This window comes from Caretta caretta, chromosome 1 (genome assembly GCF_965140235.1).
Source record: "Caretta caretta isolate rCarCar2 chromosome 1, rCarCar1.hap1, whole genome shotgun sequence".
Lineage (NCBI taxonomy): Eukaryota > Metazoa > Chordata > Testudines > Cheloniidae > Caretta > Caretta caretta.
This window is the reverse complement of record NC_134206.1, coordinates 58975683-58994646: the sequence shown is the minus strand read 5'-3', so window position 1 is coordinate 58994646 and position 18964 is coordinate 58975683. Positions and strand designations below refer to the sequence as shown.

Below are 18964 nucleotides of genomic sequence, written 5' to 3'. Positions count from 1 at the left end.
AGCTTGACCATTGCTTAAAAGAAACTTTTCATGTCATCCTGGTCTATGAAACCCTAGATCTCAGAGGCCTTCTCTTGACACCACTTATTTTTGATGTCACATAACCTCCTTTGGACTTCAGCTTTGAGCAGGTGATAAACCTCATGTTTTTGTTATTTAGAGGAATCATTTTGCCAGCTACAGAATGCAGTTCTTTTCTGTTGAATTAATGCTAGGATTTTCTCGTGTTTTCATCAAACTAGTCTTGGTGCTGATGAGTGAAATATCCTATAGTTTCAGCACATGCACTGTGAATGGTATTTTTAAGTTGATCCCAATGCTCTTGAATGTCAGCGATGTCACCAGGCAAGTTAGAGAGTTTCTCAGACAGGTGTTGCTGGAACATCTCACAGCTGGCTTGGTCTTGAAGTGTTTTGATGTTGTACCGCTTTTGCTTAGTCTTTGGGTGATCTTACTAATCGATGGTCTGTCCAACAATGAGTGATCTGTACCTTTCATGGCTCATGTGATACGGACATGGGCATAATCTCTGGCTCTGACTATAACATAGTCAAGGAGGTGCCAGTGTTTGGACCGAGGATGTTTCCAGGTGGTCTTATATTTGTTACTCTGCCTAAAGATGGTATTTGTGATGAGCAGGTCATGCTCCGCACATTTGCTGGGGAGGAGAATACCACTGGGGTTTACATTTGCCAGCCCTTCTTTGCCTATTGTGCCGCTCCAGAGTTAGGAGTCCCGTCTGACTCTGGCATTGAAATCTTCCGGGAGGATGAGTTTGTCTGACTTAAGTTTGGCTATGAGGACTGCATCGAGAGCACTATAAAACTGCTCTTTGTTGTCTTCCTCATCATCAAGTGTTGGGGCATATGCACTAATGACTGTGGCATATTGGTTGTTGCTGAGCTTGAGCTGAGTCATGAGATGCTTGTTGATCCCCATGGGAAGCTCCAAAAGCTGACTGGTGATCTTATTTTTGATGACAAAGCCAATCCCATGAATGTGTCTCTCTTCAGGTGGCTTTCCTTTCCAAAAGAAGGGGTAGCCACCTCCATCCTCTTTTAATTGGCCGTCATTACCCCGGCGGGTCTCACTAAGAGCTGCAATGTCAATGTTGAGTCTTGCCAGTTCTCTGGCAATTACGGCAGTTCTTTCTGCGCTGAGATCTTTGTGCAGGAACTACAGAGGTATTTCCCTCCTCTCCACTGCAGGGAAGATCCTTGTCTGGATACTACTAAACCGCCTTCTCCCCCTTGTTGAGGAACTCCTCTCTGAATCACAGTGTGGCTTCAGGCTATCCCGAGGCACAACTGACATGATCTTTGTGGCATGACAGATTCAGGAGAAGTGTAGAGAGCAATACCAGGAACTGTTCATGGCATTCATTGATCTAACCAAGGTCTTTGACTCTACCAATAGTGATGCCCTATGGAAGGTGCTGTGTAGGTTTGGCTGTCCACAGAAATTCATTTCCATCATCAGACTACTCCATGATGGGATGACTGCCATCATTCTGTGCAACGGCTCAGAGATCGAACCATTCATCATTCTCACTGTTGTCAAGCAGGGCTGTCATTGCTCCAACACTCTTCTCCATTTACCTTGCTGTGATCCTGATTCTCATCCGTGACTGCCTTCCTGATGGAATCGGGATTGAGTATCATATGGATGGTCAACTCCTTAATTTCTGAAGTCTCCAAACAAAATCTAAGATCATGAGAATTGGCATCACTGATCTTCAGTATGCAGATGACTGTCATTCTCGCACACAGAGAGATCGACCTGCAAAGTACCCTAAATCTTGTTGCAGATGTCTATCACAGCCTGGATCTCTCTCTCAACATCGGGAAAACCAAGGTACTCTACCAGCCCTCACCTGCAAAAACTACTCTTCGTACAACACAAATCACCATCAGTGGAGAACCCCTGGAAAATGTGAACCATTTTCCATACCTTGGCAGCCACATCTCCCAAACAGCCAGCATTGACACAGAAATTGTATACATGATCCGCTGTGCCAGCACATCCTTTGGAAGACTACTCAAATGAATCTTTAATGATCGGGATCTGCAAACAGGCACCAAGATCTTGGTTTACAAGGCAGTTGTCATCCACACTCTTCTCTATGTGTGTGAGACCTGGGTAACCTATAGATGTCATCTCCAGTGGCTGGAATTGTTCCAACAGTGCTGCCTTAGGAGGAGTCTCAGGATCAGCTAGGAAGTCTGACGCACTAACATTAGCATTCTCTCTGCAGCCAACATCAGCAGTATAGAAGGACAGGTCATGAAACATCAACTCCGCTGGACTGGCCACTGTGTATGTAGGGCTGACACTCGCCTCCTGAAGCAAGTACTCTTCTCTCAGTTAAGTCAGAGAAGAAGGGCTCGCGGCGGGCAGCAGAAGACCTTCAAAGACATACTGAAAGTACACCTTAAAAAGGGAGGCAACTACCCAACAAACTTGGAACAGAACACAGTGGCACCACAGTCACTTTGAGGAGACCTGCTTATGAGAGAGAGAAGCGACAAAGGAAGAAAGGGCACAACAGTCCAGCCAACAACTGTTGCCCCCAAGATTACACCTGTCACTTCTGTGGGAAAATCTGCAGTGCACGAATTGGGCTCCTCAGCCACTTAAAAACCCATCAATGAACCCCCTTGGCAAATATCATCCTCGCATTGAGGGATAGCTGAAGAAGAGTCATCCATAAAAATGTTGTTATAACAATGTTGTGCACGTCCCTCCAAGGATCTCCAAGTCCAGTGTGTCATCTTCATTCTACCTACGGGGAAACTGACACTCAGAGGTTAAATGACTTACCAGGGTCACACAAAAGTATGTGGCAAACACATTTATTTTGAAAACTCTCCTCAAAGAAGCAAACCAGAATTTTTATTAAAGATGCTCATACGTGATCACATTCTGTTTTTTTCACAGTAAATTAAAGACTAGTGGTCATATTTACAAAGGTATTTAGGTGCCTGTAGAGGCAAATAGACACCTGGCAGAATTTTCAAAAGTACCCAAGCAGGTAAGGCACCAAACTTCCATTGGAAGATTAAAACCTAGCGTGTTGAAGCACTTTTGAAAACCCCATTAGGTGTCTATATGCATCTTTAGGTACTAACTATATTTGTAAATCTGGTCCTGTGTTCATAATACACATGCCCATGGGGGCCTAAATAAGGATTAATTCTAGCATTTCCTATCTTTTGAATTCAGCCTTGACAGTCTTTTAGTGTAATTGTAGTATGTAATCGTAAGTACTTATGCGGTGCTTTACATCTTCAAAGTGTTGAAACAAATAGGTGAAGTGGCTTGTCCACATTAACAGTCAGTGGTGAAACTGTGATTAGAACTCAGGGGATCCTGCAGCCTTCTCCTGTGCTCTAGCCACTAGATTACATTGCCTCTCAAAGAGCAAATGTTTGCCTAACTTAGCTGATGCTATCAGCTGTCATTCGACAGCACAAATCCAAGTATGGTGATTCTTATATTTTTCGTTACAAAAGAGTGCACTATTTTTGCAATATTTTCAGTTATAAATCTTTGTTTTCTGTATGTACTCTGTTCTGTTTCATGGCCACATCTTGCTCTTCTTACATCTGGAAATAATTCCACTGAGGTCCATGGAACTACTGCTATGAACAAACAGCAACATTTGGCCCCAAAATAAAGAGTATTGCTCAAAATGTGTCTGTGGCTTCTTTACCACAACAGCAATATGGTTAAATCTGTCTAAATGATGACTCGAGTAACCAACAGGTTTTAGGGGAGGTGAGTCTTTCACTAAAATGTGATAGAGAACCTTACTTGAATAGCTAAAGGGAATCCAATACATGAAATCAGACTTATCTGATAGCAAAGATTATTTCATTGGTTCAAAGAGTTTAAAATATAAATATTTAAAGATTTTTTTTATTTATGAAAAGTCACTTTTAGCCAAAGCAGTTGTCCACTAATTGCCTTAGATGTAGGTGAAATAAAAATGTACGGTTTATTTTATTAAACTGCTAGGCGTTTCAGTGGAAAACTTAAAAGACTGCACAGAACTATGCAAGGTGTACTGTTTCCTGTTCGTGAACTGTGTGTATGCAGCATGTGGCTCTGATGTTAAAAGCAGATAAATTGGCCTTTTAGAACAGGGTATTGCTGTAGGTGGGAGCCAGTTGGTGAGGTTGGAAAGATGATTATTTAAGTTCTGATTATTCTAATAATTTATGCATGTGCTTAAGTCCCATTGATTTCAGTCAGAATGATAACAAGTGGGATGTAAGCACTTATATGGTTTGTTGAATTGGGGCTGTAACATGCTAAGGGTTACCTTTGGGCGGCTGCTATGGCCAAGTGGGCTATCACATTTTTTTCATTGTCTAAAAAAAACCTTCTTTATATTTTAAAATACAAATGAAAAGTTCTTTAAAGATACCACACAGAGAAGATTCTCATCCTTGGGTTTCGTGGCATAAAGACATAAAGGAATTCCCTTTGCCTTTACGGGCTAGTCTGCGCTGCAGGTACTTAGAGCTAGAAGTGTGATTCCCAGCTCGCATACACGTTCTCACACTACCTCTCATCGAGATAGTATGCTAAAAATAGTAGTGTCACCATCGTAGCATAGGCAGTGGCAGTACGGGCCAGCCCTCCTGAGTACAAACTGAGGGTATGTACTTGGGGTGGCTATCCTGTGTGGCCACTGCTCGCCACTGCCTGTGCTAACAAGGCTACACTGCTGTTTTTAGCATGCTAACTCGATGAGAGGTAGTGTGAGTATGTGTTCGTGAGCTGGGAATCGCACCTCTCGCTCCAAGTGAAGACACAGCCTACATTTTTGCACTCTGATGTAACTAAATTGGTAGAAAAACCAATTCAGATAAATTGGTGCAGCTTGTGGCTGTGATTGCAGTTCTGATACAAACACATTAATATTGGTATAACTGTGTCTGACTGGGAGGTTACACCAATGTAACTAAGGGTTATGTCTACGTTACGAAATTAGGTCATTTTTATAGAAGTTGATTTGTAGAAATCGATTTTGTACAGTCGATTGTGTATGTCCCCACTAAGCGCATTAAGTCGGCGGAGTGCGTCCTCACTACCGTGGCTAGCATCGACTTAAGGAGCGGTGCACTGTGGGTAGCTATCCCACGGTTCCTGCAGTCTCCGCTGGCCATTGGAATTCTTGGTTAAGCTCCCAATGCCTGATGGGCCAAAAACATTGTCGCGGGTGGTTTTGGGTACATGTTGTCAGTCGCCCCCCCTCCGTGAAAGCAATGGCAGACAATCGTTTCGCACCTTTTTTCCGTGCAGATGCCGTACCACGGCAAGCATTGAGCATGCTCAGCTCAGCTCACTGTCACCATGGTTGTTGTGTCCTGGGTGCTGCCGTCAGCAGACGGTGCAGTAGGTCTGCTTACCATCATCTTCCAGCGCTTCTCCTGCAACTCTGCTCTCCTGCAGCTCGGGGGATCCGTTCTGGTCCTCCTGGGTGCTGCTAACCATTGTCATCCACCACTTCCACGGCAACTCTGCTCTCCTGCAGATGCCATACCACGGCAAGCATGGATCCCACTCCGTTCACCGTCACCACTGCTGTTGTGAGCATTGTAAACACCTCGCACAAACACCTGGAGTATATGCTGAACTGGGCTGAGATACCAGCATGAGGAGGATTTTGATGAGGCCATGGACACAGACGTTCCTGAAAGCATGGGCTGTGGCAATTGGGACATCATGGCGGCAGTGGGGCTGGTTGATACAGTGGAGCACCGATTCTGGGCCAGGCAAACAAGCACAGACTGGTGGGACCGCATAGTGTTGCAGGTATGGGATGATTCACAGTGGCTGCGAAACTTTCACATGTGTAAGGCCACTTTCCTGGAACTCTGTGAGTTGTTTTCCCCCACCCTGAAGCACAGGAATACCAAGATGAGAGCTGCCCTGACAGTTGAGAAGCAAGTGGTGATAGCACTGTGGAAGCTTGCTATGCCTGACTGCTACCGGTCAGCCAGGAATCAATTTGGAGTGGGCAAGTCTACTGTGGGGGCTGTTGTGATCCAAGTAGCCAATGCAATCATTGACATTCTGTTATCAAGGGTAGTGAAATGTGCAGGTCATACTGGATGTCTTTGCTGCAATGGGGTTCCCTAACTGTGGTGGGGCGATAGACGGAATGCATATCCCCCTCTTGGCACTGGACCACCTTGCCAACCAGTACATAAACCACAAGGGGTACTTCTCAATGGTGCTGCAAGCACTGGTGGATCACAAGAGATGTTTCACTGACATCAATGTGGGATGGCCAGGAAAGGTGCATGACGCTCGCATATTTAGGAACTCGAGGCTGTTTGAGCAGCTGCAAGAAGGGACTTACTTCCCAGACCAAAAAATTATTGTTGGGGATGTTGAAATGCCAATAGTTATCCTTGGGGACCCAGCCTATCCCTTGCTCCCATGACTCGTGAAGCCTTACACAGGCAGCCTGGACAGTAGTCAGGAGCAGTTCAACTATAGGCTGAACAAGGGCAGAATGGTAGTAGAATGTGCCTTTGGACATTTAAAAGCTTGCTGATGCTGTTTGTTGACTAGGTCAGACCTCAGCGCAACCAACATTCCCATTGTTATTGCTGCTTGCTGTGTGCTCCATAATATGTGTGAGAGTAAGGAAGAGACGTTTATGGCAGGGTGGGAGGTTGAGGTAAATCGCCTGGCATCCGATTTTGAGCAGCCAGACACCAGGGTGACTAGAAGAGCACAGGTAGGCGTGCTACACATCAGAGATGCTTTGAAAACCAGTTTAATGATGGGCCAGGCTACGGTGTAACCGTTGCGTGTGTTTCTCCTTGATGCAAACCTGCTCCCCTTGGTTGATTTTAATTCCCTGTAACCAAACCACCCTCTTTTTCCCCCCCCCTTCGAAATAAAGTAACTATTGTTTTGAAACCATGCATTCTTTCTTTATTAATTTTTTTTTAAAAGTGAGATAACTGACAAGGTAGCCTGGGTGCGGTGGGGTGGAGTGAGGGAGGAGGGAGGGACAAGGCCACATTGCTTTTTGTAGCCATGCTACAAATCAAATTGTTTGAATGACAACCTTCTGTTGCTTGGGCCATCCTCTGGAGTGCAGTGACTGGGTGCCTGGAGCCCTCCTTCCCCCCCCCCCGTGTTCTTGGGCATCTGGGTGAGGAGTACAGAAGTCGATTTTAAGAGCCCTTTAAGTTGACAAAACGGGGTTGGTTGTGTGGACGCATCCATTTTAAAATCGACCTAACGCGGCTAAATTCGAATTAACCCCGTAGTGTAGATCAGGGCTTAGTCAGTTTTTCTACGAATTTACTTAAATCTGCAAAAACTGAGTGTAGAAAAGCCCTAAGCAGCAGTACTGGCAGCTAGCACACAAAACACAAACACCCTTAAATGTTAGCCAATGCTGATTTAAATAAATGGTCCATGCTGTGGGAATTGGACTGAAATTCAAATTTAAGATTATTTTTAATATATAATTTTTAACCCTTTGTAGACTTTCAAACGAGTGCTGATCAGGGAAGGACAATATGACTCCATTATAGTCTTCTACAACTTAGTGTTTATGCAGAAACTGAAAACTAACATTTTGCAGTATGCCTCCAATAGGGTGAGTTGTTCTTATATATTTGTTGTGCTGAAAGTTAATAATTTAACTGACTTAAAAACATTATATTGTAATTATTAAATATCTTACTTACTCTTTTGTCATAGCCTCCCACCTTGTCACCCATTCCCCACATTCCTCGAAGTCCTTACAAGTTTTCTAATTCACCCTTACGTGTCCCTGCTGGAAATAACATCTACATCTCACCCTTGAAGAGTCCATACAAATTCTCTGAAGGGATGTTGTCACCCACAAAGATGACTCCAAGATCCAGGTTGGTAATAAACAATTCTCTGAGCAGGTGACAGTAACAAATAAGTATTTAATTCAAGCAAGTTAGGAAATTATACACTGTGATTTTGTTAGATATCAATGGCTATAGCTCTTTCTTTTGGTCCAAAGTTTGAGCCCTATTTTGCAACCTTTACTTAGAATGAGGCCTTTTAGTTGGCAATCAATCCACTGGAAGATGGATTTAGTATGAAATAGAAACATCTCTTCTTCGATGTACCTCATTTGATTTGTTATATATTATCACTATGTATATCATATTCATGTAAAATGTGAACTACTTCAGTGCAACCAGCATGTGCACTGATGGCTCAGAGGACTCATAATGGGTCAGCAGTCTAGCTTTATGCTACTAGTTTTTGATTCAGCCAGGGATGGTAGCAATTGAACATCATCCATTGCCACACTCTGGCTGTTTGGCCTATGCAAAATGAGTTTGTTGTCTTAGTCTAGTGCCCAGTGAACACCATCACAACAGGCCCCTCGTGGGAAGGCTCAGCACAGAGGCCAAGGATTGCATGGGCATGGACACTGAAAAAGTTACAAATATCATTGTTTGTTTTAGGTTAAACTCCTGCTATGATTGGTTAGCAAACATCTAAAGGTAATGATCAAAGGAAGGGCATGTCTGGGCTACCCACCTACTGAGAACGGGGTGTTCCTGTCAAAAAGCATGGAATGGACTAAGCCGGCCTCTAATTCTCTCCATTCCACAGTTTCTCTTCCACGTGCAGTTCAAGGTGATTCTAATTTGGTGGTTCAGCACTTCCTCTACAATTCTGTCTAGAATTGTAAAAATTTAAGAAGAAATTAAGGTTGTGGTGAATATTTTGCCCTCATTGAATGCTTAGCATATTTTTAAGAGATAAAGGAGTGATTTCTTTAGTTTAGTATGCCAATTTCTTAAAAAGCATATGTTCTCTTCACTAGTCTTCATGCCAAATTATGCAAGTTTGTGAGTGTTTGTCTTTTCACTGATAAATAAGGCTTAATCTTTAAAGGTTGTCATCTTGTTTGTCTTGACAGAATCCTGGTGTCAATTGGTGAATCATTTGGGGTGAGTGAAAGTTTTTGAATGTCAAATCTTGTGTATATATTTAAAAAACATTGGAAGGAATGTGCAGTTTTCTGTTTTGTAGAACTGGTCAGTGTCACTGCTTTAGTTGAGTGTGTTGTGGAATTTGTAAACACAAAGATTACTGGGGCACTTGCTAGCATCTCTGAAATAGCCTGAATTTATAAAAGATCTTCCATGTTATATTAGGGTAGTTAGGGAACGTTTTAAAGAGCCCTTAAAAGACAGCAGATATATAGAACTCTGAAAAATTGATTTTTGGCTAGTAGTCTGGAAAATGTACATAGTTAATGGGGAATGTTTTTTATGGTCTTGTAATCCCAGACTTCTGAGAAGTTTCAGAAAATAAACCAAATGGTGGGTAGCAGTGACCGTCAGCTGAAACGTAGTGCTGAAGTAAGCACTGCTCCTAAACCACTGAAGAGACTTCGCTTTGATATAGAAGGACAGGATGAGGCAGATGGAAGGTAGGATATAGTTCTTAACTTGTCATGAAGCTATATGTACTTTTATTTCTGGAGGCCTATAACATAAGGTTTAGCAAAATAATAACAAAGCAAACAAGCTACCATCATACAGAGGTACTATGTCTTAGCTAATGTACGTATGCAGCGTTGTAGCTGTGTTGTCAAAATTCAGTATTTTCCATTGTTTTGTTTCCCAGACCTGAAGAAGAGTTCTGCATAAGTTCGAAAGCTTGTCTCTCTCGCTAACAGAAGTTGGTCGAATACAAGATATTACCTCTCTCACCTAATATATGGAATAATATAAAATATTTCGTGATAGATTTTAGCCTAGTGCTTCTTGAATCTGAACCTCTCTAGTGTCAGGAGCAAGAGTGTCTCCTGCTGGACCAGAATTGGATATTAAACTACTGTCTCAAGTGGCTTTGGTCAAACTTAGCAAAATTGAGTATCAGAAAGCTAACAACTCTTGAATCAGCTTTGGTATGCAGGAAAAAATACTAGGGCTAGGTTTGCATTTTTTATAAGAAACCAGATAGAGGTGGTGACGGAGCTGACGTGAACTAACCACAGTTAGTAACTTGCTTTATTTAAACAAAAATAAAAAGAACATGCTACTTGCTTCAATTAAATGTTTTCTGTCCGCAGCAAACACCTACCTGGAGAGTCCAAATTCCAGCAAAAGCTTGCAGAAATGAGTAAGTATCGTCTACTATAGTAAATAAGTAGAAATGACAATCTTGGATAAAAAAGGTTGTTTCCCTGCCTGCCAACTTCTCCAAATAAAAATCTTACTAAACATGTACATAATTTCAGTAACAGCAGGAATTACTGGGTACATTTATTATGTTACTCAGTCTTGGAGTTTCCATCTAGTTTAAAATGGAAATACTGGGCCACCATTTCAAGTGTGCTAACTGACCTAGATAGACATTTCCTGGAGATAGTGTATGAACATGACAAATTTTTCTTAAACACGGAAATTCTTAGACTGAAGCTTTCTAAATAAATACTGGCCTTAATACGGTTCTAAGTAATATGCAAAAGATTTGTTGTAGTAAATTTATCATTTGCTTTTGGATAGAAAGGGGATCTTAAGGGATGTATAGTATGTGCTTAGTCTGTAGTTGGGATCTACCATATGGAGCTGTATGGCACATTTTTGAAGAGGATAGGGAGGAATCATACCATATACTCCCCTGGACATACAATAGAACTCTCATGGTGGATATCTGGGGGATTTGGTGAGGCTTGAGGGCAAGACATACATTGTGTTACAGCCAGATTAGTGCTAACTTTCTTTTCAGACCTTCAGCTGTTGTTTGTGACAACTTGCGTGGGTTTGACCTATAAAAGAGTATTGAACTGAAAGCTTTAATACTGAATGTGAAAACGAATGTTTAGCCTCTCTTAAATTATTCAACTGTATGTGTGGTTTACCGGTTGTAAAAATTGCACTTAACCTCAAAAGAGTTGCATTTAAATTGATTTGGTAACTGATCTAATCTTGCTAAGTTAGTTACAGAAATAAAATGTTCAGTACAGTGAATGGTAAATAAGTGTTGCTGTGCTGGTTTCTTTTGGAGCTGTTCGTGTTGCAGATAAATGCTATAATACACAAAAATAAAAATAAAATACATATACAAAACCCAAAATACAATCCACCAGAGGTGCTCTGATGAATAAGTGTTTCCAGCTGCCTGTTGGTCCAGTAGCAATGTTGTCTTAGAGGCAACTGCAGTTAACACTCTAGGCTGGAAAAGGTTTTAGTATAGAGGCAGATTTCGGAGAAATTCTTGAGTACCACTGCTCCCTACTACCGCCTCCCTTCCAGGCCCCCCACAACACACACAAAAAACCCCTAAGACCTTCCATGACATCATTTTTGTGTAAGGAAAGCTGCCAGTCTTACGCCCCCCCCCCACGACCCTAAAAATTGCTACAGTTTACGTGTGGTCTGGCTCCCCTTTCATTGGTCAGTGGAGGCAGGGAGACTCTTTCATTTGAGAGCCCACTCCCATCTATGTTCCTTCAAGTATCTGGATCTATTGTAGAGATTGGAGCTCAAAACATCTCTCCATCTGCTAAATTCTGTCTTGGAATTTCACCAGCAATAGCTCTACTTTGATATGTCTTCTGTCCTCCCTTGCTTCCCAGTACAGACTTGCATGTCTTCTAGCTGGAGTATTGGAGCAAGTGTTTGCAGAAAGTATGGAGACAATCTGCAGTTCGGGGCTCTCTTCTTCCACAGGACCATGATGCCTCTTCTGCTCGTAGATTTCTCAGTTGGACTGGGAACTGGATGAGCTAAATGAAGAGCAGAAATTTAGGAGACCAGAAGCAGCAGGAGACCCACCAAAACACACAAATCCACTGCCCCAGCAGTGCTATCACATCAGAGGGACATGGAGCCACTGTAGTGGTACTCCGCTAATCACAGAAATACCTTCAAGGGAAAAGTTGTGGGGAGGAGGCTCTCTTGCCTAAGAGAAACTCAGTCCTCCCTTCACTAGCTCAATTTTGCCCATATTCAGTTTCTCATTGATCCCCTTCTCTCAGACATGCCCACTGAGGTTCTCTGCTGGATATCTGAAGATGAGTTGGAATCATCCCTTAATACCCTTCTGAAAATAATTTAAAAAAAAAAAGCAAGCAAGCTGGGGTCATTCCAAGGAGAACGGGACCCAAAAGATTAAACTGAATTATACAAATTTTGTGACTGAAGCTTCTTTCAACCAAGGAAATGCAAGATGGCCAAAAAACCCAAGTGGGGACTCTGGAAATTCCATCTCTCAAAGGGTCACAGGAACCACTGTAATACTGTGGTTCAAAGAGACCTACTGGCACTGAATTTGGAAACAACCCCATTAAAAGACCAAGCCAGAACCATCTGTTTCTGATATATAAATGTTTCTTATCCACTAACAAAAGAAATTCTAAATTCAAAATCAACATAGCCATAAGAGATTTAATCAACTTAGCATTGGGCCAACTTTCCACGGGCAGATGTCAAAACAGGCAGATGATGAAACTTTACAACTAATAGCCAAGCTACCAACAGATAGTACAAATACCTAAAAAATCAGGCTACAGTGGTAGCTGAGACAAAGAAATCAGTCATCCCCACAGAGGGGGATTTGCCCTCCCAGAATTGGATGGAAAGTAAAAGGCTGCTAGATGCTGAAATTATAAACTTAGATATAAAGCACCCTGAGAACCCATCTCAACAATTCACTTCAACAAAGCCACCCTTAACAAAATACTTAAGAAACTCCACTCCACAAGGGATGTTTGAGCACAAGCACTGTTGAACAAGATCTTGATATAATTTTTCTTCATGCTACCATGGATATCCTCATATTCTCAATAAAGGTCCACGGTAGTTATCAGTGTAGCAGAAAGATAGTGCGAATGCAAAACTAAGCACCTACCCAAGCGCTTGGTAGCCTCAGCTCACTTCCAAAAGGGAGATCTTCAGAGGATTTTTCAGTAATGCAGTTGCCAAGCACATAACTGTATGCTACTCATTCACCATTTCAAGCAAGTAGACATACACACACTTAACGAAGTTGCCCCTCCTTTTAGGCTTTTATTTACAACAGGCTTAAAGGAACATCCAAAGGTCCATTTGGAAACAGAACCTTCAGAAGATGAGGACCCGAGACACCCACCTTGAAGTTCACAAATTGAACTGCATAAAATATGCACTTGAATAAGAGGTATACCCCGATTTGGTGGGCATATATATATTTTTTCATATAGAAAAGTTCTCAGATCAATAAGTCTTTAAAAATTATAAAATGTTAGTTGGAGGAATCCCTACATTTGCTACAACTAAGGACAACAAAGAACCCTGAGAAATTGACAATGCAGGCAGCGTCAGACTGTCTCCTCTTGATAAGGCCAGCTAAACCAATATTCTTTAAAGAGAGATTCTCTGGAACATACTCCATCTTTATCCTGGGCCTAAAGAGATCTAGAAAAAATCAGAAATATTTTGAAGCTCAAGGCACTCAACAAATGCACAAAATACGGAAAGCTAAAGAGGGAGACTGATTCATCCCCTGTCTATGAAGAGACTTTCTCTCATCATTAGAGCATAAGAAGAAGCATATTTCCACTATAAGGCAGTCAGTGAAGCATCTTCAGTTTGACTCAGGATCTGTGGAGCCCAGAGATCCCAGCAAATGGTGTCTGCACCCTGAGCTTTCAAACTAATAACAACCTAGATAACCTTTCACCTTTGCAGAAAACCAGCATACCACTGTAGTGCCAGATTTTTCACCCTTTACTCAATCAAATGGTATCTACTTACACAAATAGTCCCTTTTGGTTTAGTAAACAGTATTCCGTGTCAGCAAAAGTTGCAAAACCTCTCCACAGAGGACCTCCAGAAAGTGGCAACAGTGGATATCTGTCCTTGGATTGGTCATCCCAATTCTCTATTATAGCTTCTGTCCAATTCCACTACTGTCCAGAGCGGTACAGAAGATCAAACAGAACAGTATGATGTTGATTGCTCTCCACTGAACCATGAGTCAGAAGTTGTCTGAGCTGACGTATCTGACATCCCAGGCCATACTGCACTTGTTATCAAGGAGGAATAACCTATTCTCTCAACGTTCTCTCAGAAGTAGAACCCAAAGTCCATGATCCTTCTGAATAGGAAGAGCTAAAGAAAACAGGCTGCAAAGGAAAAGAGAACACCTATTGGCCAGGAAGGAATCATCCTTGAAGGCTTACATTTTTATTTGGAACCTTTTTCAGTTCTTGGTACAGAGAGAGGTTGCAGATATAAAGCAATTGACGTTCCATTAGCTCTTTCATCTCATAGTCCCCGGAACTGGTGCATAGTACTTAAAGTGCAGATTTCATTAGCATTCAGTCCTTTGTTCCCAGAGGGCCTGTTTGGCAGATCATATTCACATACCTGTTGAAAGCATTAGACCTAAAATGAGATGTCTGACAGGATTTGAGTGGGATTTTCAACAGTGCTTAGAGTTGGCCTAACTCTGCTCCCATTGAAGTGAATGATACAATTCCTCAAGTTGAATAGGAGCAGTTAGGCCAATGTGGTACACTTTTGAAGATCCCACCCTTATTTTAGTGCTGCATGCACTCAACGGTATTACCTTCTTAACCACCAGTGACCTGTTATCTTGGCAGGATTGGGGCTGTATAACGTGCTCCAGCAAGCCACTATACTGCATATTCCACAGGGACAAAATAATAGAGGAAGAATTCATCCCAGAAAGTAGTTGTTTTTTTAATACTGACTTCAAGTATGAAAAGAAAAAATCATCTACCCACACTGGATCTCAGGAGAAGATTCACAATACCCTTGAAAAGGACAGAACAGTTGTTAAAAATGCTTGCATCTCATCCTGTTTCAATCCCAGACCCAGCAGCATGAAAGCCTATAAAGACACCATTTCCAAATGGCTTAACCTACATTAAGAATGCATACAGAGGACTCACACCTCAGAAGATAAAGCAGGATACTCAAGATCAGAAGGCTTCCTGGGCAGAGAAGTTATGTGGCTACATGCTGCATTCGATGGCGGGTCTCAGATGCAGCTTTTGGTAGAGTGGTGCTCTTTAGGCTCCACTTTAATGAGCTCTATATTTTCACAGTCTTCTATCCCTGCTTCTTTCATATAGCCCTGCGGTGAAATCTGTGTTAAAGTCCACCTTTTAAAGCAGTCACACCGAGGTGTATTCCTAAACATTTTCTAATGGAAAGTCACCCGTACGAAATTACTACAAATTATCCCCAGATGCAGCAGCACCGAAGAGACCAGGTGAACTGCTTTGGATTTCAGTACCTGGAAGGCATATGCTCCATTAACTGTATATGCACAGAAGACTGCATTTTGCATAGTTTTGTACATTGCCTTGTTCTAATACTGAAACACCACAGATCAGCTATAATAAACATTTTATGTTTCCTTGGATGTGGTTACAGGCAGTCAGATCAATGTTTCTTTCTGCTTTTACAGGGTTCCCTTCAGCTTTTCAAGTAAAATTCTTACCCACCAAATTAAAAACAAAACTGCCCTCCCTCTTGAGACCACACCTTGTCAGTGCTCTAAGCCAGTCATTCTCAACCAAGGATACGTGTACCTCTGGGGTTATGCAGAGGTTTTCCAGAGGGTACATCAACTCATCTACATCAGGAGTTCTCAAACTTCATTATACCCGTGACCCCCTTCTGACAACAAAAATTACTACATGACCCCAGGCGGGGGGACTGAAACTTGAGCCTGCTTGAGCCCCACCACCTCAAGCTGGGGGACCAAAGCCCAAGCCCCATTGCCCCAGGTAGCAGAACTGTTACCTGAGCCCCGCCACCCAGGCTTCAGCTTCAGCCCTTGCGGCGAGGCTCAGGCTTTGGCCTTGGGCCCCAGCAAGTCTATTGCCAGCCCTGGCAACCCCATTGAAATGGGATTGTGACCCACTTTGGGGTCCCAACCCACAGTTTGAGAACTGCTGATCTAGATCAGTGTTTCTGAGCCTGGGGGTCGCAACCGCCAGGGTGAGGTCACAGGATGGGTCGCAAGTGCAGGGCTAGCATTACCAGATGGCAAGAAGGGCAATTGCCTGGGGCCCCAGGAAGCTAAGTTACATGCTTCAGCCCCAGGCAGTGGGACTTGGGCTTCAGACTCCAGAAAGGGGTACAGTAGCCAGGAAAGGTTGAGAACCACTGCTCTCAGCAGCCATAATATTGGTTTTACTGTATAGTTTTTCACTGCTTGTCACATCTTGTGTATAAATCAGTGGATATGCCCAACCTTATCCCCACCAAAAACAGTTGGTTAACCTATCAGATTTTCTACTCTAAGACAGGCATGTCTGCTGAACCAAACACTCTACATATATCTTTGTTAAATTGGGGTAGGGAACTAAAATTTGGTTCAGTCCTGTTCGTAGTTTACTCGTTGCAAAGTTTGAGTTGATGTTCTAGTCTTTTATCTAGTTACTTTTTAATAGCGTGCGATTATTTAGCCACGGAAGTTTTAGAAAAGTTCCTTTTAGAGGAAGTTGGTGAGTCAGACTTCAGATGCAGAGTTCTCTTCTGACTGAGGTATTAGCTACTCTGAGCAATAAAAGGACTTGACCCACATATAGGGCTCAGGAAAGAGAGAGAGAGAGAGAGTTTGAATAATGGGAGCCAGTATAAGTACATGGAGTTGTACAATGTAAGTACACAGTTCTTTAAGGCTGTAAAATAAACTGGCAAGTCAGAATTACCAAAGTAATTCAGAATTAAATATTTGAGTACTTGTAGTTCAAATTAGGGTTTAATTTGTTTAGAAAAGGTGTCAGGCTAAAAGTTAAATTCTTTGTATCATGAATAAATACACCCTTTAAAATTGTTTTGCACAAGTTGATTTACTATAAAAGGTGGTAAAATTACTGTCACTTTTCTCTAGCATCTACTCGAACAAGAATGCAAAAGCAAAAACTAAATGATGGAACAGATACATCAGCCACTGAAGAAAATTGAACATCTTCTCAGGACCATGCGGTGTACCGCATGCTTCTCTGCATTTGTCTTTCTTTTACAGCCACCATGTTAGTTACTTTATTATCAATTGTTAGTTTAAAATGTTTGGCTTTTTTTTTTTACTTCAGTGTTTTTCATTATATTATGCCTTATGATGTAGCATGTACACAATGTAAACCACTGAGTTTATTAATTTATATATTTTTGAGGATTTGGAGGAGTTTTTCAGCTTCCTATCGCAATATTGTTCATTTAATGCCAATTCATTCTACTTATTTTGAACTCTATCAAAAATGAAGTTAGATAGAATGATTTGAAATGCACTAATTCTTTTGTTCATTAGATTTCATTTTAATGTTGGAATTTTATGCACTATTTGCATATTTTGTAAATCAGGGGCCAGATACTGCAACGACTTCTGATTCTGTAGAATTACCATTACCCATTAACTTTACTATGCATGCAGTCATAACTGTTGCAGAATTAGGTCCTACCATTGTAAGTACAACATGCAAACACAGTGTAAAGTAAACTCACATAGCCATACTACTGAAACAAATAACAGATACCTCAGATTTTTAACATCTTCTAGTACTTTTTCCCCTCACAGTTTGAGTGGACAGTTACACTGCTGGTCATCTGTTAAGTCAGTTTGAACCTCACTGAGTATGAATTACTCAGACAGTAAGTGTTTTCCAGGGACAGATTTTTTTTCCCCAGGTACAAAATACTCAAAGTGACCTTTCTGATATTTCTGGATCCTGAAAAATAAGAAGAATGTACATGAAATGAAATCATACTGTTACCAACCTGGAGTTTCTTGCTATGACCTCTACAAATACTGATTTGCCTGAAGTCAGTGATTTAGCTTACTCAATTTTGCCAAGAAATGGGAACAGAACCCTAGCCTCAAGTTGGCCTCCTAAGGATGAATAGCCTGACTTCCAAAGTGCACCCAAATTCATATTTAGGTCAAGTTTAATATGTGAAGCATCCAGATTTGAAAAATGTGGTCAAAGTCCTCCCTCTCTTCATAAAAGGGCACAACTTTTAAGGCTATTTGAATTATTGCTAAACAAATACATTTTTAAATTAGCTACTCAGTTGTGGGTATTTTGCTAGTATAAAGGTATAAAAATATTTCATTTCTAGCAGTCTAAAAAGCAGCTCTAGCAGAGCTTTTTGATTGCTGCTGCCTTTAGAATTACCCATTCATTTTAATGAAGATTTAGTTTTGTTCAACTACCTAAATTAAAGCAGATACAGTCGAAAAAAAGCACCTGGGTTTTATTATACAGAAACATGTTTTAAAAAAAAATCTTAGTTAAAAATAGAAAATACTTTCGGTAGTGTCATCTGGTTTTTTTAAAGATCAGTTTTTGTCAGTCAAAATCTAATCATAGAGCAATTTTTAAAAACTGTACAACAGTATATTGATTTGGAAATATTGATGAACCTTGAAATAAAACAGTTACCTTAAGTTTTAAGTCTGAATATGGTTTCAACTTCCTGAAGTATGTACAGAAGTGTTAGTATCTTACGTTTCTTTGCTTATTTTTTGCAGAGTTTACAGGTGAAACATACTACAAATAATGGGATACACTGACTTTAAGCTCCATAGTTGCAGTTAGAATAGTGCCCAGATCTTAACTTTGCTGGCTAGAGAACTGCAAGGAGTAGTATACTGCAGAGTTCAGTACTCAGACAGGCTATCCTTTCTCTACTGTGACAATGTACTTTTTTTGTTCAGGCAGACTGAAGACTACATTTAAACGTGTATGGTTGCATATTGTACAACTAATGGATTTCATTCCTTTCAAGATAAATAAAATAGCTTTAATAAGATTTATTGGTGATCTTTGTAACTTCCTTTTTTATTAGGTATAAAGTTAATGAGAAAGTATCATGTGGAAATAACACCCTTCTGTTTCATGCTTAGGCTGCAATCCTACAACTGGTGTGAGCAGAGTCCCATCGATTTCAATGAAGCTCTGTAC

General features: G+C 41.3%; 2 protein-coding genes across 24 annotated transcripts in view; one reads left to right on the top strand and one right to left on the bottom strand.

The window, feature by feature from the left end:
• RB1 (RB transcriptional corepressor 1) overlaps window positions 1-18812 on the top strand; it is a 177415-nt gene extending 158603 nt beyond the window's left edge. For 4 of the 5 annotated variants that reach the window (XM_048849917.2, XM_048849935.2, XM_048849925.2 and 1 more), the window contains 6 exons: window positions 7520-7633; window positions 7738-7904; window positions 8948-8978; window positions 9321-9463; window positions 10109-10158; window positions 16894-18812. In XM_048849917.2, the coding sequence (XP_048705874.1) occupies window positions 7520-7633; window positions 7738-7904; window positions 8948-8978; window positions 9321-9463; window positions 10109-10158; window positions 16894-16967 (579 nt within the window). In that variant the 3' untranslated portion in view covers window positions 16968-18812. Of the gene's footprint in view, window positions 1-5310; window positions 5350-7519; window positions 7634-7737; window positions 7905-8947; window positions 8979-9320; window positions 9464-10108; window positions 10159-16893 lie in introns of those variants that run through there. The other variant, XM_048849955.2, reaches the window with a different exon arrangement.
• LOC125636591 (RCC1 and BTB domain-containing protein 2) overlaps window positions 7933-18964 on the bottom strand; it is a 93979-nt gene continuing 82947 nt past the window's right edge. For 10 of the 19 annotated variants that reach the window (XM_075128477.1, XM_048849969.2, XM_048849978.2 and 7 more), the window contains 4 exons: window positions 17537-17728; window positions 14941-15123; window positions 13776-14146; window positions 7933-11767 (listed from right to left, as the gene is read on the bottom strand). The gene's annotated coding sequence lies outside the window, so the exon portion shown is untranslated. Of the gene's footprint in view, window positions 11768-13775; window positions 14147-14170; window positions 14391-14592; window positions 14801-14912; window positions 15124-17536; window positions 17729-18964 lie in introns of those variants that run through there. The other 9 variants (XM_048850018.2, XM_048850029.2, XM_075128489.1 and 6 more) reach the window with 9 other exon arrangements.